The sequence below is a fragment of the Phyllobates terribilis genome, unplaced genomic scaffold (assembly GCF_046119375.1).
Source record: "Phyllobates terribilis strain yellow unplaced genomic scaffold, ASM4611937v1 Scaffold_260__1_contigs__length_2691941, whole genome shotgun sequence".
Lineage (NCBI taxonomy): Eukaryota > Metazoa > Chordata > Amphibia > Anura > Dendrobatidae > Phyllobates > Phyllobates terribilis.
In genome coordinates, this window is record NW_027363020.1 from 433321 (window position 1) to 460976 (window position 27656).

Consider the following 27656-nt stretch of genomic DNA (forward strand, 5'->3'; position numbering starts at 1 on the left):
CAGGCGGATACTTACCTCTCCCCGTGCCTCCGCAGAGCCGCTGTCTTCCTGGTCTGCGCTCCCTAAGACGTCTCAGATCAGAGGGTGCGGTGACATCTTTACACCGCGCCCTCCCCTGAGCCGTCACAGGGAGCGCAGAGAGGGACAACGCCGGAGACGCTGGAGTCCGGACCTGAGCAGCGGCAGCAGGCAAGGAGGGAGGTGAGTATTGGATTTTTTTTTTAATGTATGGAGGCATGGGACATAATATTAGGGGTGACATCCTGCATGTGGCATTATATGGGGGGGGGGGGTGACATCCTGAATGGGGCATTATATGGGGGTGACATCCAGCATGGGGCATTATAAAGACAGGGGAGTGATATCCTGCATGGGTCATTATATTGGGGGGGTGACATCCTGAATGGGGCATTATATGGGGGGGGGGGGTGACGTTCTGCATGGGGCATTATAAAGACAGGGGAGTGATATCCTGCATGTATCATTATATGGGGGGGGGGTTGACATCCTGCATGTGGCATTATATGGGGGGGGGTGACATCCTGAATGGGGCATTATATGGGGGTGACATCCAGCATGGGTCATTATATGGGGGGGGGGGGGGGGTGACATCCTGAATGGGGCATTATAAAGACAGGGGAGTGATATCCTGCATGTATCATTATATGGGGGGGGGGTTGACATCCTGAATGGGGCATTATATGGGGGGGGTGACATCCTGAATGGGGCATTATAAAGACTGGGGAGTGATATCCAGCATGGGTCATTATATGGGGGGGTGACATCCTGAATGGGGCATTATAAAGACAGGGGAGTGATATCCTGCATGGGTCATTATATGGGGGGGGGGGGAGGTGACATCCTGAATGGGGCATTATATGGGGGGGGGGTGACGTTCTGCATGGGGCATTATATGGGGGGGGGGTGACGTTCTGCATGGGGCATTATAAAGACAGGGGAGTGATATCCTGCATGTGTCATTATATGGGGGGGGAGGGGGTGACATCCTGAATAGGGCATTATATGGGGGGGGGGTGACATCCTGAATGGGGCATTATATGGGGGGGTGATATCCTGAATGGGGAATTATATGGGGGGGTGATATCCTGAATGGGGCATTATATGGGGGGGGGTGATATCCTGAATGGGGCATTATATGGGGGGGGTGATATCCTGAATGGGGCATTATATGGGGGGGGGTGACATCCTGAATGGGGCATTATATGGGGGGGGGTGACATCCTGAATGGGGCATTATAAAGACAGGGGAGTGATATCTTGCACGGGGCATTATATGGTGGGAGAAAGGGAAATCCTGCATGGGGCATAATAAGGGGGGGGGGGGGGGGGACAGCCTGCATAGGGCATTATAAGGGGGAAACAGCCTGCCTATTAAGGACCTATGCTGCCTATTGGGTACATTTACCTGCCTATTGGGGACCTATGCTGCCTATTGGGGATATTTACCTGCCTATTGGGTACATTTACCTGCCTATTGGGGACCTATGCTGCCTATTGGGGATATTTACCTGCCTATTGGGGACCTATGCTGCCTATTGGGTACATTTACCTGCCTATTGGGGACCTATGCTGCCTATTGGGGATATTTACCTGCCTATTGGGGACCTATGCTGCCTATTGGGTACAGTTACCTACCTATTGAAATACCGGTTGATTTAACTTTACTTGTTCTTCATTTTAAATATTGTATTTGTTCCTGTATTGTTTTTTTTTTTACTTCAAAATAAGATATGTGCAGTGTGCATAGTAATTTGTTAATAGTTTTTTTAAAAACTATATTCCGGCCCTCCAATGGTCTGAGGGACAGTGAACTGGCCCCCTGTTTAAAAAGTTTGAGGACCCCTGCTTTAGTATATATACAAGTAGACAAGCTTTCCCCTACAAATTAACAAAATCAAACAGTTCAACAGTAAACTTTACATCCAATGCTTTGTAAACCATACATGTTTCAGACACCCAAAAGAAAGAAGTGAAACACTAATGGTTTCACTGCATTTTCAGGTGACCTTTCAGAACAAACTGATGAGGGTACAGTACATTAGGAACACTATTTCTAGCCATTATGACTTGCACAGGCATTTTCAGCAGTTTTTACCTCTGAACTAGAAGATGCAGCAATTTCCCATGTGCTTTTCGGCTTTTATTTCCCTACAGTTTCCCTTGCCTGCCCTTTTATAACAGCAAGTGTAATTTGTTATCTCACCACAGACAGATCAGTATTGAGAATACATCAGTGCTGGGAAACAAAGTGGCTGATAAGTGGAGAAAGAATCATTTTTCTCTAATAAGATATATTACAAAAAGTTTCTGATCTCCATTTTTACTTTTGATTCATGAAACAAATAAGTGGTTTTAAAAATCAATGCATTTTCCAAATGGTCCTTTTGGAACGCAATTTTTCCTCCAAGCAAGAGAAGACTCTTTATATGATGTTTTATTACTTTGCCAGAATTCTTTTAATCTATACTTCATTCTATGTTGTTTTTGCACTTGCTATGTGAACACTGTGGTGCAATTATGTTAAGACGATCTTCCTCATTTCCTTTACTCTTCCTCCCTACCCCATTTTCTCTTTCCCTTTATTTGGTTGCCTTTCCTTTCCCTTCATCCCTTTCCAGACCCCTTGTTCGCTATACTGTAAAAATTTCCTAATAAAAAGAATTTTAAAGAAAAAATGTATTTGTCTAGAAGCCGGATATCATGGAGAATATCAGATGGCTGAAATACTCCTGCACGTTAGGGACTATTTCACAGGTTCAGCACCTATACATAGTATGAGTCTACTAAACCATGATGGTTCTATGGGGATCAGAGTTTTACCCAGTAGTACCATGATCCACATGTTGCGTCAACATTAAAGTTTCTTAGCATGGAACCATTATTTTAACAGGAAACGGAGGTCTAAACAAACCTTTTGGTTTTCTTCCACGTCTTGGTGTAAGTGATGAGAATGCAAATTCAACAGGAGTGGCATCTGGCATTGTAACAATGTTAGATTTAGTCCTTGTTGAACGGGTTGTTCTCTTCTGCTCTTCATCGACATCAGCAGAATCCTCTATATCTGTTTTACCAATAGACTTTTTTGCAGTTTTTCTAGAATTGACTGTGATCACCTCTTGTGCTGTGACAATATTGTCATCTGTATCTTTTTTATCAATCTGATTTTCTGATTTGACTCTAGACCATCTTAAGAGTAACCTTTTAGGAGAATGAGGAGGGCTGGAGTCAGGTTTGTTGGAAGCCTGTGAGGCACCAAGCTCAAAGTGTTTGACCAACTCATTCACAACTTGTTTGTTCGTTAGTCCCCTTGTACGTGTAGAAACAAGTGGTTCAGTCTCAACATTCTCAATGTTTGATTCACTTTCCCTCTCTTGTAGTACTTTGGACGATCTAGTAATTCTAGTAGGTGTTGTCGGCATTACAGTTTTTACATCCACAATATCTCCTGTATTTATGTGGTTATCCAATGCTGCAGCTTTTCCTCTGCGGGTTCTAGCAGGAGAGGCTAGCATCTTTGTTACAATTTCTTCAGTAACAGTGGTTTCCCTTTCTGTGGACTGAGTTTGATCAGAAGCAGAATTTTTAGTTCTTCTAGAAATTCTTGTGGTAGTAATGGATGGTTGGTCCTCTTGTTGGATTGGTAATGTTGTACTTAAGTTTTCAGGATTATCCTTGGTTTTTCTACTGCCTCTTTTAGGGGTTGTAGGAAGTGGAAGGGTATTGTTGGTATTGTCAGATACCTTAGTAGTTCTCCTGATACTTCTGCGAGGGGTTGGAGGCTTTAGTAGTATAGTAGATTTGCCTTCAGTTGGAGAAGTCTGAAATTCATCCAGATTAAGCTTCTGCTCATCTACTTTTTCAGGGGGTGTTATCCTTAGAACTGTGTTAGAGTTTGTTTGCTTAACCTTGTTTACAGGTGTCCTAGCGATATCGTGTGCATTTCTGAGTTTCCTTTCAGAAACTGAATCACTATTAACTTCTTCTGTAAAATCCTTATCCCTATTTTCTTTAAGAGCATCGAGCACGTTTTCTGCAATGGCTGCATTGATAGGTTCAGGCATAAAAGGCAGTGTTTCAGTAACCTTAGTCCCTTCCTCAGTGCCAAGAGCCAAGGCATTATCACAAGTTTCATCACTGCTAACTGTAGCTGTCAAATTGACCTTTTCATCACTGAGATCACATGGATCCATTGACGGTGCTTTTAAGGTTTTTAAGGCAGATTCATAATTGTTGCAATAATAACGGTCAGCATTATTCTCCCCATTAGGGTCTTCAGCGGCTGAACTTATTTGTTGATATGTCACCTCTGGTTCAGGGGCTTTAATATTCACGGTGTAATCCAAATCCTGAGAAAAAAACAACTTATAGTGTTTATAACACATAGTGACAGTTGATAAGTAAAAGAAAAGACAAGTTAGCAGTCATTTTGCTTTGCTGTCTGCAGGAGAGGAACTTGGTGTCATCCGGTTGTCTAGATGACTACTTGCTCTTCCTTATAAGTGGAAATATAATTCAAAGTCAACAAGTATATGAAATTATTCATGCAATACAGAGGCGTAATAGAATATTGGTCTTGGCCACAAAAAAAGTAAAACCATCCCTTTATGTCCCCTGATTGCAAAGCATTTTTTTGTTTGCACCTCTGTTAATATTACTCATTCATTTGTCTGATGAATGTAGTGCAGAGTGTCAAAGAAGCATGAAAAAGACGCTGACAATCATCATAGCAGCGCCAGCAGAGTAATATTTTGACATTTAGACTATTTTGTGTCCTCTTAGGACATCAGACCAAAGCAATTTAGCAGAAGACATAGAAGATTTGGATGCCACCAAGGAGAATCAAAAGCTCCAGGTACAGATAAAATAATCTCACGATAACGATTTCACGGGATCACACCACTGAGGCCAGTTGGACAGTCCCCATACTGACGGGTGAAAACTGTCCTGTTGCCAATTCAATCAAAATTATGTCATTAGATTTGCAAACAAATGGGGCTACAGCAGAAGAACAGAGGCAAGCAAGAGAAAAAATAATGGTCTGCAATCAGAGTAAAGGAATAAAGGTGTGGTGCTAGGTAACAGAAAATAGCAGCTAATATCAGTAACACAATACAACATAAGAACACTATAATAATGGAAACTCTTGTAGATACACTTATGACAACCAGCACTGCACACCAGAAAGCTAGCATTATATGAATACAAGGTCGTTGTAGGTTAAACCACAGCGGTAAGGTTTGATTTTATTTAAATATTATAGTGTTTAAAGGGAAGCGGTCACCAGTGAATCGGGCTCTATGATTGCAGTCAGGTATGTTCTTCCAGTAACTGCTCTGACATTTCAGAGCCGGCTTCTCCTCCTACTGGTTTAGTTGATTGAAAGGCACACAGATGGGAAAGTTCAATCGACGAGAGCAGCGCAAGGAGAAGTCGGCTGGGGCATGGCGTCGTACTAGTCAGGTCTCTCCTTATGGTCCCTGACTGGCTCTTCAAACTAATTGTTCTCTCAAACACCATTGTGTTTAAAAGAATGACATACCTGGCTGTAATCATGCAGCCAAGATTCGATTCACATTTCCAATGGTTTGGGGCAGTATCATTTGAGTGACAGATTGCCTTTAAAATTCTAAGGCTCCAATTCATCATTTGCAGGTTTTTTAAAGTCACTTTTTAGAGCCAAAAGTCACAATCTTAAAAAGAAATGTTGCATGTTAGTCTTCAACTGCACAAAATAAAGCTATATACATTGTGTTCTCTGCTAGGGGTACATGAATACATTACACAAAAACTGGCATTTCGAGAAGTCACAAATGAGGACTAAAACATCAGTATAAAGAAAACCACACACACATTGTAAAAAACAAAAGACAAAACTAAGCATAGATGGCTTTAAAATGTGCAATATAAATAATGAATGGGAAGCAACAAACACTGTGCATCTCAAGGATTCTCTTTCAGGCACGTAAACTGCTGCCATATCATTGGCTAGATCCAAACCCTCCAACCTTAACAGAATTTAAGAATAAAATTAATAATATTATATTTATGAAAAAAGTAGTGTATCAGAAGAGAAACGCTATGCATATACGAGTCGCTGTGGGGACCCTGGTTAGATACTAGTATGTAGGAATGCAAACCGGGAGTAAGAGATCCTTGCTATTCTCCATCCTTTTACACTTAGGCCTTGAAAAAAAGGAGAAAGGAAGGAATAATCGAAATTAGGACCCTATGACACAACAATCAATGAGAATCAGCTCTTTGTTAGATAGATGGATATTCTCTCTACTCAAAGGGCTAGTGCATACCAATTCCTGTTGATTTATTGTTGTTTTTGATTAATTGACATCTATATATATATATATATATATATATATATATATATATATATATATATATATATATATATAAAATAAAAAAATATTATGATTGCTTTTAACTGAACTGTAACTATGTCAATATCTTATGTTTTTGTTTTCCTTTTCCTGTTTGGAAAAAATACAAAACTGAAAGCTCTAGGTAAAATGGTTTTAATAAAAAATGAACAAAAAAACCCTGTAAGAAACAAATTTTACATAAAAAAAAACAACAAAAAAAAAGATAGACAATGCATCGAAGCCTAACTTTTTCTCACACTTCTACAGTAAGCTTAGAAGCAAACTGTGGTAACCATTATCATTACCTGAATCTCCGCAAAGTGAGAAAATAGGGGTGCGATAGAAGGAATTTCCTCAACAAGTAGAACATTCTCCTCCATAATTTGCAGCTCAGATTCATGCTCTTTCTTTTCTTGACCAAGATTTTCAGAATGGGTACTCTCAATTTCTTCACTATTATGAATACTAATCACAGCTGAAGAAAAGAAATATATGTAATTTTAATTTTTTTTTCAAAAAAAGGGCCGCCATTCAAATACATACAAGCTGTTAATACTGAGAAGTGCAGATACCCCTGTCCATTTTACCATTTTCATTTCCAATCTGGTAGAACAGGGTTCCCCAACTCCAGTCCTTAAGGCCCACCAGCAGATCATGTTTTCAGCGTTTTGGACGCAACAAAAATATGCTGCATGCAAAGTGCTGCTGAGTGCTGATCGGAGGGACGTAGCGGCTAATGAACCAGCAGTGAGATGTTATTTAATGGCCAGGGACCAGGCACCTTCCCAGGCTAAAAATACCAGCTCACAGCAGCCGCATAATTTACATGAATAGAAATGCTAATTAAGACTGGGTGAATGTGACTAGCTTTTGATGTACAAAAACGCTGTAAAAAACGCATGTAAAACACCAAGGTTACTTACCGGTAGCTGGTTTATCCTGAACCCATGACAGCACACCTTGAGAGAGTTCCGCCCCACCAAGGACAGGAAATTGTCTGAAATAAAAGGGAGGTACCTCTCTCGCTTCAGTTGGTTTCCTGTCCTTGATGGTAACCTGTCTGTGGAAGAAAAGAATGCTGTACCTGGATCTGTTCCGGTGTGGAAGAGCGGGTGCCGGCCTGTGCACCGGGTTCCAGGCTTCAGAAGCGCCATCCAAGGTGCAGCGGTCTGCGGGGAGCTGTAGCCCTGCTCACCGCCTGCGCACGCTCAGACACAGCCCCAGGGAACCATGGACGGCGCTTCTGGAGCCTGGAACCCGATGCACAGGCCGGCGCCCGCTCTTCCACACCGGAACAGACCCAGGTACAGCATTCTTTTCTTCCACAGACAGGTTCCCATCAAGGACAGGAGACCAACTGAAGCGAGGGAGAGGTACCGCCCCTTTATTTCAGACAGTTTCCTGTCCTTGGTGGGGCGGATCCCTCTCAAGGTGTGCTGTCATGGGTGAGGGGAAAAAACGCATGTAAAATCTGCATGTAAAATCCGCATGCGATTTATCTGCCAGGGAGAGACAAAAACGCTCAGGAAATTTCAGCTTCAAATCCGCATCGTGCGCAAATACCCTTACACAGGTGATGGAATTACTGCCTGCGCAGGTAATGTAATTATCACCTGAGCAATACTAATGAAATCCTGAAAACGTGACCTGTTGGTGGGCCTTGAGCACTTCAGTTTGGGGAAGACTGTTGTAGAACATAAACCCTGAATCGAGTTTGCACTGCATAGATAGTTGTAGATAAAATAGGCCATACGCTTCAGGTTCTAGATGGCTGGAAAAGCCCATTAAGATTAAACTCCATTTTGATGCCTTTTTATGACAGATGAAGATTGAATGCAGATATCTTAAGAAAAATGCAAGTAAGTTTTGGATTTTTTGAGGGGATGTTGTTGGGTGCTGGCTGTAGTTGAATAGTGTTTCGATGGCAGATCTGCATCGCATAAATTTATGCTGACACTAGGCCACAGATAACAGCAGAGAATGCATCATATTTTATAAATACAAATTGCTGATCAATCTTCTAAAACGACCATCTTTACAGTGCAACCATGACAGACGAGCCATTCAGGATATCCCTAATTGTTTGCTTTAGTGTTCTTTGAGGGTCAGCTCGCATATGATCACATGCATTCAAGAAATGGCAAGTGTAAGGGGAAATGACATGGTCTTATCATGCACAGCCACACTTTGCACATTGTATTGACAGGCTGATTTTACAGAGGACCCAGCATATCTGCTTAGTATCTGCAACAAAATGGACATGCTGTGCATTTCGTTACTCAAAGACTGTCCTCAAATCAACACCATTCCTCTGCAAAGTGTGAATAGGGCTTTAACCCCTTTACAACCCAAGGTGGTTTGCACATTAATCACCAGGCCAATTTTTACAATTCTGACCACTGTCACTTTATGAGGTAATTACTCTGAAACGCTTCAACGGATCCCACTGATTCTGAGATTGTTTTTTCGTGACATATTGTACTTCATGATAATGGTAACATTTCTTCAATATCACTTGCGTTTATTTGTGAAAAAAATGGAAATTTGGCAAAAATTTTGAAAATTTAGCAGTTTTCAAAATTTGAATTTTTATGCCCTTAAATCAGAGCGATATGTCACACAAAATAGTTAATAAATAACATTTCCCACATGTCTACTTTACATCAGCACAATTTTGGAACCAAATTTTTTTTTATTGGGGAGCTATAAGGGTTAAAAGTTGACCAGCGATTTCTCATTTTTCCAACAAAATTGACAAAACCATTTTTTTAGGGACCACATCATATTTAAAGTCACTTTGAGGGGTCTTTATGACAGAAAATACCCAAAAGTGACAGCATTCTAAAAACTGCACCCCTCAAGGTGCTCAAAACCACATTCAAGAACTTTATTAACCCTTCAGGTGCTTCACAGGAATTTTTGGAATGTGGTTGAAAAAAAATTAACATTTAACTTTTTTCACAAAAATGTTACTTTAGACCCAATTTTTTTTATTTTCGCAGGGGTAACAGGAAAAAATGGACCCCAAAATTTGTTGTGCAGTTTCTCCTGAGTAAGCAGATACCCCATATGTGGGGGAAAACCACTGTTTGGGCGCACGGCAGGGTTCGGAAGGGAAGGAGCGCCATTTGACTTTTTGAATGTAAAATTTGCTTGAATAATTAGTGGATGCCATGTTGCACTTGGAGAGCCCCTGATGTGCCTAAACAGTGGAAACCCCCCACAAGTGACACCATTTTGGAAACTAGACCCCTCAGGGAACTTATCTAGATGTGTGGTGAGCACCTTGAACCCCCAAGTCCTTTACAGAAGTTTATAACATGGAGCCATGAAAATAAAAAAATCAAACTTTTTCCACAAAAAGGATGTTTTAGCCCCAATTTTTTTATTTTCACAAGGGTAGGAGGAGAAAAAGGACCCCAAAAACTTTTGTGCAATTTCTCCTGAGTACGCCAATACCCCATATGTGGGGAAAATACAGTGTTTGGGTGCACGGCAGAGTTCAGAAGGGAAGGAGCACTGTGTGACTTTTTGAACGCAAAATCGGCTGGAATCGAGAGCGGACCCCATGTCGCGTTTGGAGAGCCCCTGATGTGCCTAAATAGTGGAAACCCCCACAAGTGACACCATTTGGGAAACTACACTCCTCAAGGATTTTATCAAGGGTTATAGTGAACATTTTGAACCCAGAGGTACGAGACAGAATTTGATGACATTAGGTCATCATATTGAATAAGCTGTCATTAGTCTTGAGAAAAAGTGCTCGCTGCTTGAGTTTGCATCGGGTACTCGGGTATGCACCATGTATCACGGGTGCTCAAGTGAAATGCTCGAGTCCCTGCCCGCATGTTTCACGGTTATTAGACACCCCCAAAAAAACATGCTGGGATCGCTCATGCATGGCAGGCAATCCCCACGAGGTTTTTTTGGCCACGAAGTATGTGGGCCGGAGACTCGAGCACCCGCGATACTCAATGCATACCCGAGCACCGAATGCAAACTCAAGTAGCGACCACTTGCGTTCAACACTAGTTGCCATATCGTCATTTTTTTTTTTCTTTTGAAAAAAAAAAAAAAAACAACCCTAACATTAGCACAACCCTAACCTCAACCCCAACCCCAGCGTTTATTTTTCACGCCGTTCCTAGTGCGGTATAAGTGATTAGACGACTTTATTTTTCGGGTCGGTGCGACTACAGAGATACCAGAATCATATCGGGTTTTTATGATTGACAGCTGTCACACACTAAAAGACACATATTTTGTAAAATCTAGTTTTTGCATCGCCATATTTTGAGAGCTATAATTTTTCCATATTTTGGTCGGCAGTCATGTGACTGCTTGCTTTTTGCGGGATGAGTTGACGTTTTTTATTGGTACCATTTTCAGGCACGTGACATTTTTTGATCGCTTTCTATTCCAGCTTTTGGGAGGCAGAATAAACAAAAACCAACAATTCAGGAATTGTTTTTTTTTTTTATTTTTTTTATTCTACTCCGGGTGTGGTAAAATTGATAAGGCAGCTTTATTCTTCAGCTCCATACTTACTCCATATTTATTCAGCTCCATACATCTAGTGACGCAGCCGTCCAGTGAGCGCAGCCTTGCTTCATACACTTGTATGGAGCGAAGCTGCGCCTCGTGTAGTGATGCAGCCGTCCAGTGAGCGCAGCCTTGCTTCATACACTTGTATGGAGCGAGGCCGCGTCTCGTGTAGTGACGCAGCCGTCCAGTGGGCGCAGCCTTGCTTCATACACTTGTATGGAGCGAGGCCGCGCCTCATCTCGTGACGCAGCAGTCCAGTGGGCGCAGCCTTGCTTCATACACTTGTATGGAGCGAAGCTGCGCCTCGTGTAGTGACGCAGCCGTCCAGTGGGCGCAGCCTTGCTTCATACACTTGTATGGAGCGAGGCCGCGTCTCATCTAGTGACGCAGCCATCCAGTGGGCGCAGCCTTGCTTCATACACTTGTATGGAGCGAAGCCGCGCCTCGTGTAGTGACGCAGCCGTCCAGTGGGCGCAGCCTTGCTTCATACACTTGTATGGAGCGAGGCCGCGCCTCGTGTAGTGACGCAGCTGTCCAGTGGGTGCAGCCTTGCTTCATACACTTGTATGGAGCGAGGCCGCGTCTCATCTAGTGACGCAGCCATCCAGTGGGCGCAGTCTTGCTTCACACACTTGTATGGAGCGAAGCCGCGCCTCGTGTAGTGACGCAGCCGTCCAGTGGGCGCAGCCTTGCTTCATACACTTGTATGGAGCGAGGCCGCGCCTCGTCTAGTGACGCAGCCGTTCAGTGGGCGCAGCCTTGCTTCATACACTTATATGGAGTGAGGCTGTGCCTCGTCTAGTGACGCAGCTGTCCAGTGGGCGCAGCCTTGCTTCATACACTTGTATGGAGCGAAGCAGCTCCTCGTCTAGTGACGCAGTCTTCCAGTGGGTGCAGCCTTGCTTCATACACTTGTATGGAGCGAAGCCGCGCCTCGTCTAGTGACGCAGCCGTTCAGTGGGAGCAGCCTTGCTTCATACACTTGTATGGAGCGAGGCCTCGTCTAGTGACGCAGCTGTCCAGTGGGCGCAGCCTTGCTTCATACACTTGTATGCAGCGAGGCCGCGCCTCATCTAGTGATGCAGCCGCTCTGACCGTGAGTATGCATAACACCCATTGTAGTCGATGAGCATGCTGACATCAATTTTTTTGTGGACCGATTGCCTGCAAAAAAAAATTGAAGACAAATATACGAATAGAAACATGTCTGCTTCTGATCTAATTTGTACATCAAATTCGTCCCCTAAATGGATCCATACAAAATAAAAGCGAACCCTCGGATCCATGTGCTCTAAATGGATGAGAATTGAAACAAACTGATGTAGTCTGGCTTTTTTTGTGCACAAAAAAAAAAGAGGGGGACTCTAAATTAATTCTTAGTCTTATTTAATGCTCATGCAGAGGTTCTTGAAACTTGGTCTGAGCGCAGACCATAATGCACAAGTTATCTGCGGGTCTCACACCTTGATATGAACAACCTCATAGGCATAAATGTGGCAGAGGAGATATAATTACATTGCTAATTATGGTAAAGATTTCCTCCAAAGCCACATGTCAATCTCTGCCGCCTCTATACAATGGTGTGTGAGTATTTTATGCGCTGCTCTACCTGCAATCAAACATGAGCACACACAGGACATCATGGATGTGACATACCTTTCTCTGGTGTCTCCAGGGCTTCCACAATTGGGTGGTGGACATCTCCAGTTACTAGCACACGGTCCAGCTCAGCATGTGGCTGCTGTTCACTACCTGAAGAATTCACAGTTGTTGAAACCACCTTGTCCTCAGGTGTTGGAGCATCATGATACTCTAGTGTTGTCTGGTTAGACCTTGCAGACACATTGCTTGCGTCTTGGCTAGCCTCCATTTTGCTTGGGCTTCCATCTTGAATTCCAGATGAAGATTCATCCATTTCATCATTGTCTGTATTGGCATCATTTTCGGTAAGCATAGCCACTCTTTCTGCCCACATAGTGTCTCGACCAGACTTCAGAACAGGAGAAATTCTGGGCTCTTCTTGCTCAGTTGACAAAATCTGTTAGTAAAATATTGCTTAGTATTAAAAAAAAATGATGCGACAAAAAAAGAACTAGAGGAAAACTATTTAAGGTGTTAACGAACACAATTTTTTTTTTTAACATGACATAAAAAGGTGCTCAATTCATAAATGTTAAAAACAGTGTAATATACTTACGTTAAGCATGCCCACATCAAATCAGACCACTATGCATAATGCGAGACTTACCCCTTTACTAAATTTCTTGCTAATTTGCTCCATAAAAGAGATTTTTAGTTGTCTGGACCGTAAAGGAGGTGCAATTGATCTTCCAGGGGAAACTGAAGGAGAGGCCAAAGGAGTTGTGTGTGTACTGGACCTCAGAACAGATTGGCGAGTGCGTGCAATATAGTCAGAAGCCCTTGTGCTTGCCATCAAGGCTTTTGCCTTCTAGAGAGAAACGCACAAAAAAAACGTTACTACAATAAAATTTGATGAGCAGCATCAACAAATGAACAGACCGTAGAACAAATGTTAGGACTCAAAGCCCGAGTAATTAATGGAGTAGAGCATAAAGCTATTATGCGATGCATCTCAATCCTTTGCTAAACAAACTAAAATGTATGATGCTGAACCCTTACCTTTACCACCAGAGGTGTCTGCAGCAAGCTAAACTCCGATGCTTTGGAAAGGTTTTTTATCGGTGTAGATTTGAGAAGACTTGATTGGACAGGGCTGGAAGTCAGCAGGAAAGATCTGCAAGGTGTTTTGTAACGGACATTTGCAAAATCTGTGCCAAAGGAGGGTTCTGCCAGGACAGGGTGGACGGGAGAGTCCAACAGCCTGTAACATACAAACAACTAGGTTTATAAAAGGCATCACAATTACACATGATAAAAAAAATGCTATAACAATTAACAAGGTTGGTCCACACAGGACATAACTGATTACGGACGGGGAGCCCTTCTGTGTGTACAAACTAATCCAAAAGCACAGTAGGCAGCAGCATGGAAAAAAAATGTACCACTAACCTGGAGTCTCTTCTAGTTTTCAATATTGGTTTACCAACAAAAGCATCAGATATTTCCATTTTGGCATCTTGAGAAACTGGACTTGGGCTTTCATCTGTCAAACTGAAGAGCAGAAAAATCACATTCAGCTATTTCCATCTCTAATAGGGTTATGGAATGGAAAAGTAATTAAAGAGTTTTTTCATGAATGGACAACCCATTATTAAATGGTCCCAGAATGGTGCTGCACAAAAGGAAAAAATCTTTTTTTTTCTATTTCTATTTTATTATTATTTCCGCTTTACTTTATTTTTCTACTCCCTTTCTTTTACCTTCTGGTATTTTCTCGGCTTTATTTTACCTTGGCATTCTATCTTTTCATTGCTTCCCCTACACAACTCATTCCACATATCCATATCCACATACACATGCCAGGAAAATATTCTCCATTCTCTCCTGTGGGAGGATCTCACTGCAGGGGGCATCTTCTTAAGTGACCACTTGAGACATAGTGATATGTCACCTCTGGTCACATGATCTCCACCTAATGCTCCATTAAGGCGACACGTGTTGTGCTGGAGCGCAACGTCACATGTCATTAGAGGTCACATGCCTTAAACATGGCGCGGCCCACATTATCAGCTTTCTAGATAAAGCAGCAGATAACACTTTGCGCTCTACGCACTGAAAGTTATGCCATTCCTCAGCGCTGTTGCCACAGACCTTGTGCTATGTCTTTTCTCTCAGTCCTGCAATCTAGTAAATAATAATAATCTTTACTTATATAGCGCCAACCTATTCTGCAGCGCTTTACAATTCAGAGGTTCACACACAACAGTCATAAGTAACAAAGCTAAAGATAATACAATAATTAAAGCAAAAATAATAATGACCCTGCTCGTAAGAGCTTACAATCTACAATGAGGTGGGGGGTGACACAAAGTGCAGGGGCCTATTCACAATAATCGTCCAGCCATCTTGAGGGGATGAGCGATAGATAAAGGCTGCATGAGCTCGTCACCAGCCAGAATCTGTAGAGCTTTTGGGTTCGGTGGAGACTTCTGTTTGGAGAAATAATGAATGGGCTATAAAAATATAAAAACACTTCGATTAGGGAACGCGATAGGCCACCCTAAACAGGTGTGTTTTTAGGAAGCACCTAAAACCGTGTAAGTTGTGGCTCGTCCTAATTTCTTGGGGTAGAGCATTCCAAAGAATAGGTGCAGCTTGGGAGAAGTCTTGGAGCCGGGAGTGGGACGTATGGATTAGTGCGGATGTTAGTCGATGGTCGCTTGCGGAGCGTAGAGAACGAGTAGGCTGATAAACAGAAATGAGGGAGGAGATGTAGGGGGGTGCTGCACTGTGTAGAGCTTTGCGGGTGAGAATAAGCAATTTAAATTGGATCCTATAATGTATAGGCAGCCAGTGCAATGACTGGCATAGAGCGGAAGAATCTGAGTAACGATTAGCCAGATAGATGACCCTGGCTGCAGCATTAAGGATGGACTGGAGAGGGGAAAGTTGAGTGAGGGGGAGGCCAATTAATAGAGAATTACAGTAGTCAAGGCGGGAGTGGATCAGGGCAAAAGTGAGGGTTTTTGTGGTTTCCAAGGAGAGAAAGGGGCGGATTCTAAAGATGTTCTTCAGGTGCAAGCGACAAGACCGGGAAAGAAATTGTATATGGAAGGTGAAGGAAAGATTGGTGTCAAACACAACGCCCAGACAGCGCGTCTGCTGGCTCGGCGTCATTGTGGTGCCACACACGGAGAGGGATATGTCAGATTTAGGGAGGTGAGTAAACGGTGGGAGCAGAAGTTGTTCAGTTTTAGAAAGGTTGAGTTTCAGATAAAGAGCGGACATTATGTTGGAAACTGTGGACAGACAGTCACTGGTATTCTGTAGTACAGTGGGGGTAAAGTCGGGGGATGAGGTGTATAGTTGTGTGTCATCAGGATAAAGATGTTACTGAAAGCCAAATTTGCTGATGGTCTTTCCAATTGGGGCAGTGTAGAGAGAGAAGAGAAGTGGGCCAAGGACTGAACCCTGAGGAACCCAAAAAGCAAGAGGAAGGGGGGGGGAGAAGTGGAGCCAGCGAATGATACACAAAGAGCGGTCAGATAGATAAGAGGAGAACCAGGAGAAAGCAGTGCTTTTTAAGCCAGTTGAGTGGAGCATAGAGAGGAGGTGGTGGTCAACGGTGTCGAAAGCTGCAGAAAAGTCCAGAAGAATGAGCAGAGAGTAGTCACCGTTACGTTTTGCTGTCAAAAGGTCATTGGTTACTTTGAGGAGTGCAGTTTCTGTAGAATGTAGAGGACAGAAGCCGGTCTGTGATGGGTCTAGAAGAGAGTGAATGGAGAGGTAAAGGGTAAGGTGGGAGTAGACCAGGCGCTCCAAGAGTTTAGAGATAAAGGGGAGATTGGAGACTGGTCTGTAGTAGTTTGTGCAGGAAGGGTCAAGAGAGGGCTCTTTTAATAATGGAGTAATGATGACATGTTTGAAGGAGGAGGGGAAGTTACCAGATGAGAGGGAGAGGTTGAAGATTTTAGTTAGGAGAGTAGTGATGACTGAAGAGAGAGACTGGAGTGGGTGTGAGAGAATAGGGTGCATGGACTGGCATGAGAAGAAGAGAGGAGCCTGGAGACTACTTCTTGTGTGACTGGGTCAAATGTGGAGAGTGATCCAGAGGAGATGTGGGGAGGGATGGGAGTCACGGAACATGGTGGCTGGGAGCTGATTTCCTGATGAATGTTCTCTGCGAAGTAGGAGGCCAGGTCCTCAGCACAAATGTCCGAGATAGGGGCCAGCACTTTAGGACTGAGGAGGGAGTGAAAGGTGTCGAAGAGTTTTTTTGGGTTGTTGGATAGTGAAGAGATCAGGGTGGTGAAGTATGTCTGTTTGGCAACGTGAAGAGTTATAGGTTTTTAACAAATTCATAGTGGATAAAGTTTTCTAGTGTGCGAGTTTTCCTCCATAGGCGTTCAGCACTCCTAGAGCATAATTGGAGAAATCGGGTTCGTGGTGTCAGCCAGGGCTGTTTTACTTTGTGTTTAGATGTTCTGAGGGTGAGGGGCGCTACTTGGTCCAGGGTGCTTCTGAGAGTGTCATTGTAGTGATTTACAGCCAGATAAGGACAGGAAAAAGAGGAGATTGGGGACAGTGATGAGTGAAGGGAGTCTAAGAGGGTTAATGGCTTGTAAATTTCTGAATGTGTGATAGGTAGGAGTGTGCTGGGGTGGGCAAGGATTTGTGAGCGTGAAGGAGAGACTGTTATGATCAGAGAGGGGAAGAGGGGAGTTATCTAGGTAGGGGATTGAACAAAGCCGTACAAAGACCAGATCAAGGGAGTTTCCGTTGTTTTGTTTCTCAGAGGATGATATTCAGATGCGATTCCAACTTATTCTTTGATTCATGTGTTTCTGGCAATTCTGGTTGTTCTATATACGCTCTGTTTCTGGATGACGTGACTGGCATAGCTCATAGCAAGCTACAAAAACAATCTACAGTGGGTACGGAAAGTATTCAGACCCCTTTACATTTTTCACTCTGTTTCATTGCAGCCATTTGGTAAATTCTAAAAAGTTCATTTTTTTTTTCTCATTAATGTACACTCTGCACCCCATCTTGACTGAAAAAAAACAGAAATGTAGAAATTTTTGCATATTTATTAAAGAAAAACTGAAATATCTCATGGTCATAAGTATTCAGACCCTTTGCTCAGTATTGAGTAGAAGCACCTTTTTCAGCTAGTACAGCCATAAGTCTTCTTGGGAATGGTGCAACAAGTTTTCACACCTGGATTTGGGGATCCTCTGCCATTCTTCCTTGCAGATCCTCTCCAGTTCCGTCAGCTTGGATGGTGAACGTTGGTGGACAGCCATTTTCAGGTCTCTCCAGAGATGCTCAATTGGGTTTAGGTCAGGGCTCTGGTTGGGCCAGTCAAGAATGGTCACAGTTGTTCTGAAGCCACTCCTTTGTTATTTTAGCTGTGTTCTTACGGTCATTGTCTTGTTGGAAGGTGCACCTTCGGCCAAGTCTGAGGTCCAGAGCACTATGGAAGAGGTTTTCATCCAGGATCTCTCTGTACTTGGCCGCATTCATGTTTCCTTTAATTGCAACCAGTCGTACTATCCCTGCAGCTGAAAAACACCCCCAAAGCATGATGCTGCCACCACCATGTTTCACTGTTGGGATTGTATTGTTCAGGTGATGAGCAATGCCTGGTTTTCTCCACACGTACCGCTTAGAATTATCACCAAAAAGTTCTATCTTCATTTCATCAGACCAGAGAATCTTATTTCTCATAGCCTGGGAGTCTTTCATGTGTTTTTGAGCAAACTCTATGCGGGCTTTCCTATGTCTTGCACTGAGGAGAGGCTTCTGTCGGGCCACTCTGCCATAAAGGCCCGACTGGTGGAGGGCTGCAGTGATAGTTGACTTTGTGGAACTTTCTCCTATCTTCCTACTGCATCTCTGGAGCTCAGCCACAGTGATCTTGGGGTTATTCTTTACCTCTCTCACCATGGCTCTTCTCCCACGATTGCTCAGTTTGGCTGGACGGCCAGGTCTAGGAAGACTTCTGGTGGTCCCAAACTTCTTCCATTTAAGGATTATGGAAACCACTGTACTCTAAGGAACCTTGAGTAATGCAGAAATTCTTTTGTAACCTTGGCCAGATCTGTGACTTGCCACAATTCTGTCTTTGAGCTCCTTGGGTAGTTCCTTTGAGCTCATGATTCTCATTTGGTCTGACATGCACTGTGAGCTGTGAGGTCTTATATAGACAGGCGTGTGCCTTTCCAAATCAAGTCCTATCAGGTTAATTAAACACAGCTGGACTCCAATTAAGGAGTAGAACCATCTCAAGGAGGATCACAAGGAAATGGACAGCATGTGACTTAAATGAGCAAAGGGTCTGAATACTTATCACCATGTGATATTTCAATTTTTCTTTAATAAATTTGCAAAAATTTCTACATTTCTATTTTTTTCAGTCAAGATGTTGTGCAGAGCGTACTTTAATGAGAAAAAAAATGAACTTTTTAGAATTTACCAAATGGCTGCAATGAAACAAAGTGAAAAATTTAAAGGGGTCTGAATACTTTCCGTACCCACTGTACATGATACACTATAATTTATGGGATTTATACCCTACCATGCTATTAAAATACTCTGCCTCCCTATTTAATAGTCTACTGAGCTACCACTGGGCGATAGTATGTAATAGTAATGTACTTTTTAATTATTATTCTACCGCATCCCAAAGCCAATTGGGAATTATGTTCTTACATTTCTTTGTATCTCATGCATACCAGGTATATACTTATACTTGTTATGCCTCATTTGTTAAATTTTTGATTATTTTGTTTTCTTTTGTATCTTTCAGTATTGATAAATGTCTAATTTTAGACTGAAGTGTCAATTTTTTTTTTTTACAGTGGATTGCTTTTCTAAATAAAAAGTATTGTTCATCAGCATTTAGCCTGGAGTGCCAAGTTCTTTGTTAGGGTATGTGCACACGATGCAGAAATGAAGCAGAAAATTTCTGCATCATTTCTGCATCTCCCTGGCAGAAAAAACGCATGCAGATTGTGCATGCGTTTTTCCTGCAGAATACATGCGGATCCACATGCAGATTGACATGCGTTTCCGCATGCAGATTGACAAGCGCTTTCCAGGCGATTTTAGCATCACCTGGAAAGTGCTTGACAACTAGGTCACACTATATAATCCATGCAAACAGCATGGATTTATATAGTGTGACCCGAGAGCGTGTATATACTTACCTCCGATGGCCCGCGCTGTCCTGCTTTACAAAGTTCCCGGCTGCCGACAACTTTGAATTGAAAGACCTGCCGACGTCAGCGTCACATGACCCGTCACATGACTCTGACGTCACCGCAGGTCCTACAACTCACTGCAAGTGCCGGGAACCAAGCGGGAGCGCTGCGCGGGCCGACAGATGGTAAGTATACATTTATTTTTTATTTTATTCTTTTTTTTACAGCTTTTTTAATGGTACCTGGGTGTGGATGAGACTCTCCTCTCCTCCACACTCGGGTACCATCCGCATATTAGAACGCGCCAATAACGCAAGTACAAATGCGGTCTTGCGGAATTGGCGCGTTCTAATGCAAGTCAATGGCGGCGAAATCGCCGCGTTTCCGCAAAATTAATTGACATGCTGCGGATTTTTGACCGCAGCGTTGACGCTGCGGAAAAATCCGCATCATGGGCACAGCACATGCGGATTTCCATTGGGGAACATTGCTTCCCTTCTACCATGCGTTTTTCATGCGTTTCCGCGGCGTTTACGCAACTGCAAAAACGCCGCGGAAACGCATGAAATACGCATCGTGTGAACTCAGCCTAACACTGTTCACTAAATGTACTTCGCTTTTCTTTTTCCCCCACACTTACTATACCACCATGCTTGTATATACCCTTACAGTTTTTGTTCCACTAATCCTCACTCCTTTGCTATCCCCAAACCCCAGCATCCTCTATCCAAATAATCTCTCAATCCCTCTTACCTCCCACCTGACCTCATCTGCAGACCTGCTCCTCAACCTCAGATCTCGCCTACTAAAACATAAAACAAGCCGGCCTCTTTCCTTTCACCTGCTTTCTTGCTCTCTGCTTGTCCTCACTGCTGGCGACATATCTCCCAATCCTGGACCCCCACACAACTGCTACCTCCCTCTTATGCCCCCTCATATCGCTGCCTACCTAATATGAACTTCCGCAATCTCTCCTACATTAAACCCGTCCTGACGTCCACCCCCTGCTCCCCCTCTCTGGAGCACTCTGGAATGCCTGCTCTGTCTACAATAAGCTCCATGTGATTCATGACCTCTTTAACTCTCGCAATCTATCCTTCCTGGGCCGACACCCTCCGACACTGCCTCCCCTGCTGCGCTGTGCTACAGCGGCCTCCACTTCACCCATACTCCTCACCCTGGTAACAGGCATGGTTGAGGAGTGGGTCTTCTTTCTACCAACTGGACCTTCAACCCAATATCACCTCTACAGTCCCTAAACCTCCCTTCTTTTAAAGTCCACACTGTCCGCATCTACTCTCTTTCCAACCTCCAAGAGGCCGTCATATACCGACCTCCTGGCCCTGCCACTGCCTTTATTGAACAATTCTCCACCTGGCTGCTTCACTTTTTCTCTGCTGACATTCCCACCATCATCATGGGTAACGTCAACATCCCCACCGACACCCGCCAGTCAGCAGTCTCCAAACTCTTGTTGCTTACTTCATCTTTTGGACTTGGTCCTCCTGAGCCACCCACACAGACGGACACACACTAGACCTCATCTTCACTCGACTCTGCTCCCTATCTAACCTCACAACCTCCCCTCTCCCCTTATCTGGCCACCATCTACTCACGTTCTCATCCCTGTCCTCTTCACCTGTCAGCCATGTCCAGCAACCATAACACCCCCCGCAGAAACCTCGCACATCTAGACACTCACACACTCTGACTCTATTCTACCACTAGCATCCATATCTTCACTCCACGACACAGTCAGCGCCACTGCTTTCTACAATGCCACTCTCACATCAGCTATTGTCGTGGTCGCCCTACTCGTGCATGGCAGAGTGCGACAAATCAAAAGAAAACCCTAACACAATAACCTCACTAAAAAGCTTCGGCAAGTGTCCAGGGTTGCGGAGCGGTGTTGGAGGAAAACACATTCGAAAGATGACTTCACTGCATTCAAACACGCAACACTCGCACTCAAATCAGCCCTCACCTCTGCTAAACAGGCCCACTTTACATCCCTTGTATCTTCCTTATTCTACAAACCCAAACAGTTATTCAACACTTAACTCCCCTCCTCCGCCCAGCACTGTCCCCTCCGACCTCCCTAATCGCTGCTGAGGACTTTGCCACACACTGCAAAAATAAGATTGACCAAACAAGGCAAGTCTTTATTGTTCGACCACCACAAACTCCTTTGTATACCAGACTAATGCCCTTACACCATAACCACCCTCTCGATCATCAATGAAGGTGAACTTCCTTATCTCCTCTCCAAATCACACCTCACTACTTGTGCACTTTACCCCATCACATTCCACCTCCTCCCCAACCTCACCACCACACTTATTCCATCCCTAACCCATCTCTTCAACCTATCACTAACATCTGCTACCTTCCCCTCTGCTTTCAAACATGCCACAATCACGTCTATCCTCAAATAAACATTGCTCGACCCAACTGCTAAGTCCAGCTATCGCTCCATATTGCTGCTCCCATTCGCCTCCAAACTCCTTGAACAGCAGTTCACGCTGAACTTTCCTCTCATCTAACTCTCTTCGACGACCTACAATCTGGCTTCTGTCCTCACCATTCCACTGAAACGGCCCTGACCAAAATCACTAACTTACTTATAGCCAAAGCTAACAGACAATTATCAATACTCCTCCTTGATTTGTCATCTGCCTTCGACACAGTTGACCACTGCCATCTACTACAAATCCTCTCTTCCTTTGGCATCAAAGACCTTGCCCTCAAATCATACCTTTCCAACCACACATTTAGAATCTCCCACGCTACCTCCTCATCCGGCCCTCACTCTGTTGAAGTCCCTCAAGGCTCTGTCCTAGGACCCCTACTCTTCTCCATCTATACCCTTGGCTGGAGACAACTCAAATTCCCATGGCTTCCAGTACCATCTGCATGCTGACGACACTCAGATCCACCTCTGCTGTCCAGAATCCCTGAGTATCTATTTGCCATATCCTCCTCCTCTCGCTTCAAGCTTAATGTGGATAAATCTGAACTCATTATCTTTCCTCCATCTCACATATCTTCCCCACCTGATCTATCTGTAGTAATAAACTACATCACGCTTCCACCCGTACCGGAAATCCGCTGCCTCGGAGTAACCCTTGAATCTGCCCTATCCTTCAAACAGCACATCCAAGCTCTCGCCACCTCCTGTAGCCTCCAGCTTAAAAATATTTCCAGAATCCGTCCTTTCCTAAACCCTCAATCTACTACATGCTTGTGCATACCCCATCATCGCCCGCCTCAACTACTGCAACATCCTCCTCTGTGGCCTACCTGCTAACACTCTTGTACCTCTCCAGACCATCCTTAACTCTGCTGCCTGACTAGTTTATCTCTCTCCTCGCTACTCTTCTGCTTCCCCTCTTTGCAAGTCCCTTTACTGGCTCCCAATTCCCCAGCATATCCAGTTCAAACTTCTACTAACACTGACCTACAAAGGCATCCATAACCTTTCTCCTCCGTACATCTCCAAACTAATATCCCGATATCTTCCCTCACGTAAACTCCAGTCCTCCCAAGACCACCTTCTCTCCTCCACACTCATTAGTTTTTCACCCAATCGCCTAAAAGACTTGTCCCCAATATTCCCCATCCTCTGGAAATCTGGCCCCAACACGTTTGATTAGCCATCACATTCGGATCCTTCAGACAGAACCCGAAAACCCATCTTTTCAAGAAAGCTTACAGGCTGCCATGACCTTGCTGCCACCTCACCAACACCAGAGCTACTGCAACCCCTCAACCTACTGTCTCCTTCCCCATCATCCTGTAGAATGTAAGCCGCAAGGGCAGGGCCCTCTTCCTCCTGTACCAGTCTATCATTGTTAGCTTCTTTACTGTAAGTGATATGTATTTTGCATGTAACCCCTTCTCATGTACAGCACCATGGAATCAATGTTGCTATATAAATATTTAGGGTAGAATCCTACTTGAGCACACACGAAGCAGGACGGACACTCATCTTCATGTCTCCTGAGGTCACATGACTGCGGCAGTCAATCGGTGGCTGCAGACTGACAGCAGCCTTCACATTTCTATCCTGAGGCGAATAAACTTTTTGCAAAGATGTAATTATGAAGATTGTAGTCAATCAGTGGCTTACATGAGTCATGAGACATTGTTCATCAAGACACTGGCGGAGTACACAATCTATGAGCCATGCAGATCCAGGAAGTAGAGAATTTTTTAATTTATGGGGCCAGCAATAAAGGAGTCTTTTAATGGGCAACCACTTTAAAAAAAAAAAACAAAAAAAAACTTTTATTTTAAACAAGTCAGTTAAAGGGGTTGTCCGGTATTGGAAAAATATATATTTGCAATGCATGTATGCACTTAAAATATGTATTTAAAAAAAAAAGGCATACTCACTTTCCAGCACATTACATGTCCAGTCCAGGCTGACTGCTGCAGTCAGGGGACCAAGAGCACTTCATAAGAGAAACATACTTAAATGATATTTCTATATCAGACAACCCTTTAATGTCTCACTATTCTATTAATTTATACCATTTGAGTTTTACATGACTAAGCAGAACAAGACAAGTCTCTTGACTACAGCTACAGAACTCTACAGAAATGGTCTCCTACCAAAAGCATTTTAATGTCACTGTGCCACAAAAGATACATTGGTTCAAACATAGAAGAGCTTAAGTACTGTGTAGGAATGGGAGTACCATACATGGATTCTCAGATGAAAGCCCAAGCACATTTCTTACCTTTTATAAGGAGAGAAGTCTCTACTCTCACTAGCTGCAGACACTTCCTTTATTTTCAGCAGCACGTTACGGATAAAGTCAGCTTCGGTAATCACACTCCCTGAGGGAGCCGGTTTTGCAACAGTAGATAAAGGTTTGGGTCTTGTCACTAGAATAAACAAGAAACTGTTGCTTAGTGTTGAATATTTTGGATATGTATTTGTATTTTAACAATGGTAGAGTAGTCAAACCTACAGACATTACAGGCCGCTATCCGGTGACAACTCTGCTGCCCGCTAGAACTATCTGCCGTCACCATGTAACTGAAGACTGCCGAATCATGACTGAGTGCAATCAGCACAAATTAACAATTCTCCTATATTCTAAACAAGAGTGGGTGGTCATGTGCCAACTTCATTGAGAGTAGTGGCCGAGAGAGTCAAACCGGCTGCAACTATGCAAATTGTATAAATACCCAATTGAAAGGGAAATTGTGGCAGTGTGCGCATTGTAAACTTATCACAATTCGGCAATGTGCAGTCACAGACTGCAGAGTTCTTTTTAGCCTGGAAAACTCCTTTAATACTATTTCATCTACACTGACAAATCATCTGAAGAATGATGAATAATGAAGCCTCTTTTCTGGCCTTCATAGGACACCATAGTCAGCAGCTATGACGTCACCAGCTCCTTCCGCCCGTGTGGTTACCAGGGATGCTACCGGACGGAGTGCCCTGGCTCTACATACCACTTAGGAGATTACAGCTCCCTGCTTTACTGTATGGCCCAGGACCTGACAGCAGGTAACTGTGGGCTTCGGAGTACGTACAGGGGAGTAGACACCCCGCACTCTTTACTCACCAGGAATTCACGCCTCTAATCAAGGGACCAGCCCCACTAACTGTATGCTTTTACTAAGCACCGTGTATTCATTCTTACAGACTATGAGCTATTTAGCGGCATAGCAGGCACGTTTCCAATAGCAGCAGCATTTCTTACCATGCAAATGGACGTTAAACAGAGAAACATTATATTTATTAACGCTTTGCCTAAATATCATATATAGCTTGTCTCCTTAGGAATATTATTTTATTGTCCAAGTTAATTTCCATTGTGAAATTTGTTTAATATAAATTCTAGATATTACTTTCTGTTTTGCGTGCTCCTCTTTTCTATTCTCTGCTACCTCCAATCAGTGCGACAGTACCATCTATTTATGACTATTTACGGGCCGTCACACAGGACCCGTGCTTCTGGCTGCAGCCTAGTATTTCTTCCTTACCATCTCCTAGTATATGTTGATACTACATTTCTGTTTATTTTATGCATTCATTTTAGTATTAATAGGCAGACGACAATCCATAATGTTCCTGTCTTGGCATTTACACATTGGTCTATGGGCAGAACTTTTGCACATAAGAATTGAACACTATTTATCAAGCTGGAGATCAAGGTCATATGCGCAGTCCCACTATATATCGCTTTCTTTTCACTGAATACGCATTGCTCTTACCTGTACATTATACATTTACATTTGGTACTTCCATTAGTCATCTCTGACACATGCATATTGTTTTTATTTGTACGTCACACGTCGGTGCCCCTAACAGACCCATGTGGTGTATTGATCGGTCATTTCTTGCAGAGCTCAGATCAGACCTGGAGCGAGGGGTGGAACATTTGAGGCTTTATATTACTTATGTGCATCAGTGCAGAGCCAGATGTCAGTCAAAGTGCTGTGAGCGGTGACTGGCCGGGCACACCTGTCTGTATGGCTTAAAGTCAGCGACTCCCTGGAGTAATATAGTTCATTTTCTCTAAGAAGCTGCACTTTCAGGACAAAGTAGCTTTAAAGGGGTTATCCACTACTTTACATTGATGCCCTATCTGTAGGACAGAGCATCAATGTATGATTGGCTGGGGTCCCGCACGCGGCACCCCTGCCGATCGGCTGTTATCGGTGTCAGGTGTCGCCAGCCGGAAGTCTCTACCTGCAGTGCCCGCCGCTTGTAACTGCACATCGGCCTCCCGATGAATGGGAGGAGGATGTGCAGTTACAAGCGGCGGCCACTACAGACAGACAGCCAAGCACCGCAGGCAAGGAGTTCCGGCCGGCGGCCGCTGCACCGATAACAGCTGGTCGGTGGGGATGCCGCGGGCGGGACCCTGGCCGATCATACATTCATGCCCTATCCTACGGATAGGGCATCAATGTTAAAGTAGTGGACAACTCCTTTAAGTCAGATTGCAGATTAACGCTATATTGCCAGGTTTATACCATTATTTAACGTGACAGTATCCCTTTAAATGTTTTTTAAACAGCTGTAATAGAAAGTAAGCAAAGTAACCTCAAGTTCATCTGACTTGAAAACTATGAATTTCCAGCAAATGCCAAAGCAATTCCAATATCTGTCCCCTCAAAATTAATGAAGGTGAAGTTAATAAGATATTACATACAGCCGAAAGCTACAACTTTCAGTTACCTTTCTTCCAAACAATAGAAGGATAGGATCTGGCCAGAGTTTGCTGCACACTTGGGAGTATTTTGACATAGTGATCCACTATAGAGTTTCTGGCAGCTCCTCTTTCCAGCTGGCATCTGTCAAAATCATTCTGCACAGAAAAGAAAAAGTATAAAAATACATCCATAGCTGAACACATTTTTCAGATACTCTCCTCACGAAATGCAACGTAATCTTTACATAGCAAAATGACTATGGGGGATTGCTTTAGCCAACAATTATTACATAATTAATAACCTGCTGATTGCCAAAATTGTCTGTGAGGTCTGCATATGACTCTGCAATTTAGTTTTGGAACATCCTTGCAGAATCAGCAGCTGCATGGAGATGTGCAGCAGCAGGAATGGAGAACTGCCCGTAAAGAAGGCAGAAATTACACGATCGCTGTATACATTGCTGAAAAAAGCAATGTATACAGATCAAACAAAAAGTTTATAAATTAAATGAAAAAAAGGGGTGATACGAGCGTTGCAGAGTATGACAGGCAGGTAAAGTCATGAACAGAAATTATTAAAGGAATACAAGGCTACATGTTTCAACATTGGACTGATTTCTTACTCAAGTCAGGGATGTATGCCATTTAGGAAGCCGTAATATCCCATTACACTTTGATCCCAGCGATTATATGACCAATTAGTGTCAGGAAGGAGCCAGACCAGATCGAGATGAGCTTTACAATGCATTGATG

At 43.5% G+C, this 27656-nt stretch overlaps 1 protein-coding gene across 1 annotated transcript in view; it reads right to left on the reverse strand.

Moving 5' to 3' along the window:
- Nucleotides 1–27656, reverse strand: part of LOC141219300 (protein ELYS-like) — a 111846-nt gene that overhangs the window by 17062 nt on the left and 67128 nt on the right. Inside the window, exons 24-31 of the mRNA XM_073666068.1 lie at nt 26930–27059; nt 24468–24615; nt 13970–14071; nt 13580–13781; nt 13188–13388; nt 12596–12977; nt 6700–6869; nt 2932–4366 (exon numbers count right to left, since the gene is read on the reverse strand). Of these exons, the coding sequence (XP_073522169.1) occupies nt 2932–4366; nt 6700–6869; nt 12596–12977; nt 13188–13388; nt 13580–13781; nt 13970–14071; nt 24468–24615; nt 26930–27059 (2770 nt within the window). The remainder of the gene's footprint in view (nt 1–2931; nt 4367–6699; nt 6870–12595; nt 12978–13187; nt 13389–13579; nt 13782–13969; nt 14072–24467; nt 24616–26929; nt 27060–27656) is intronic.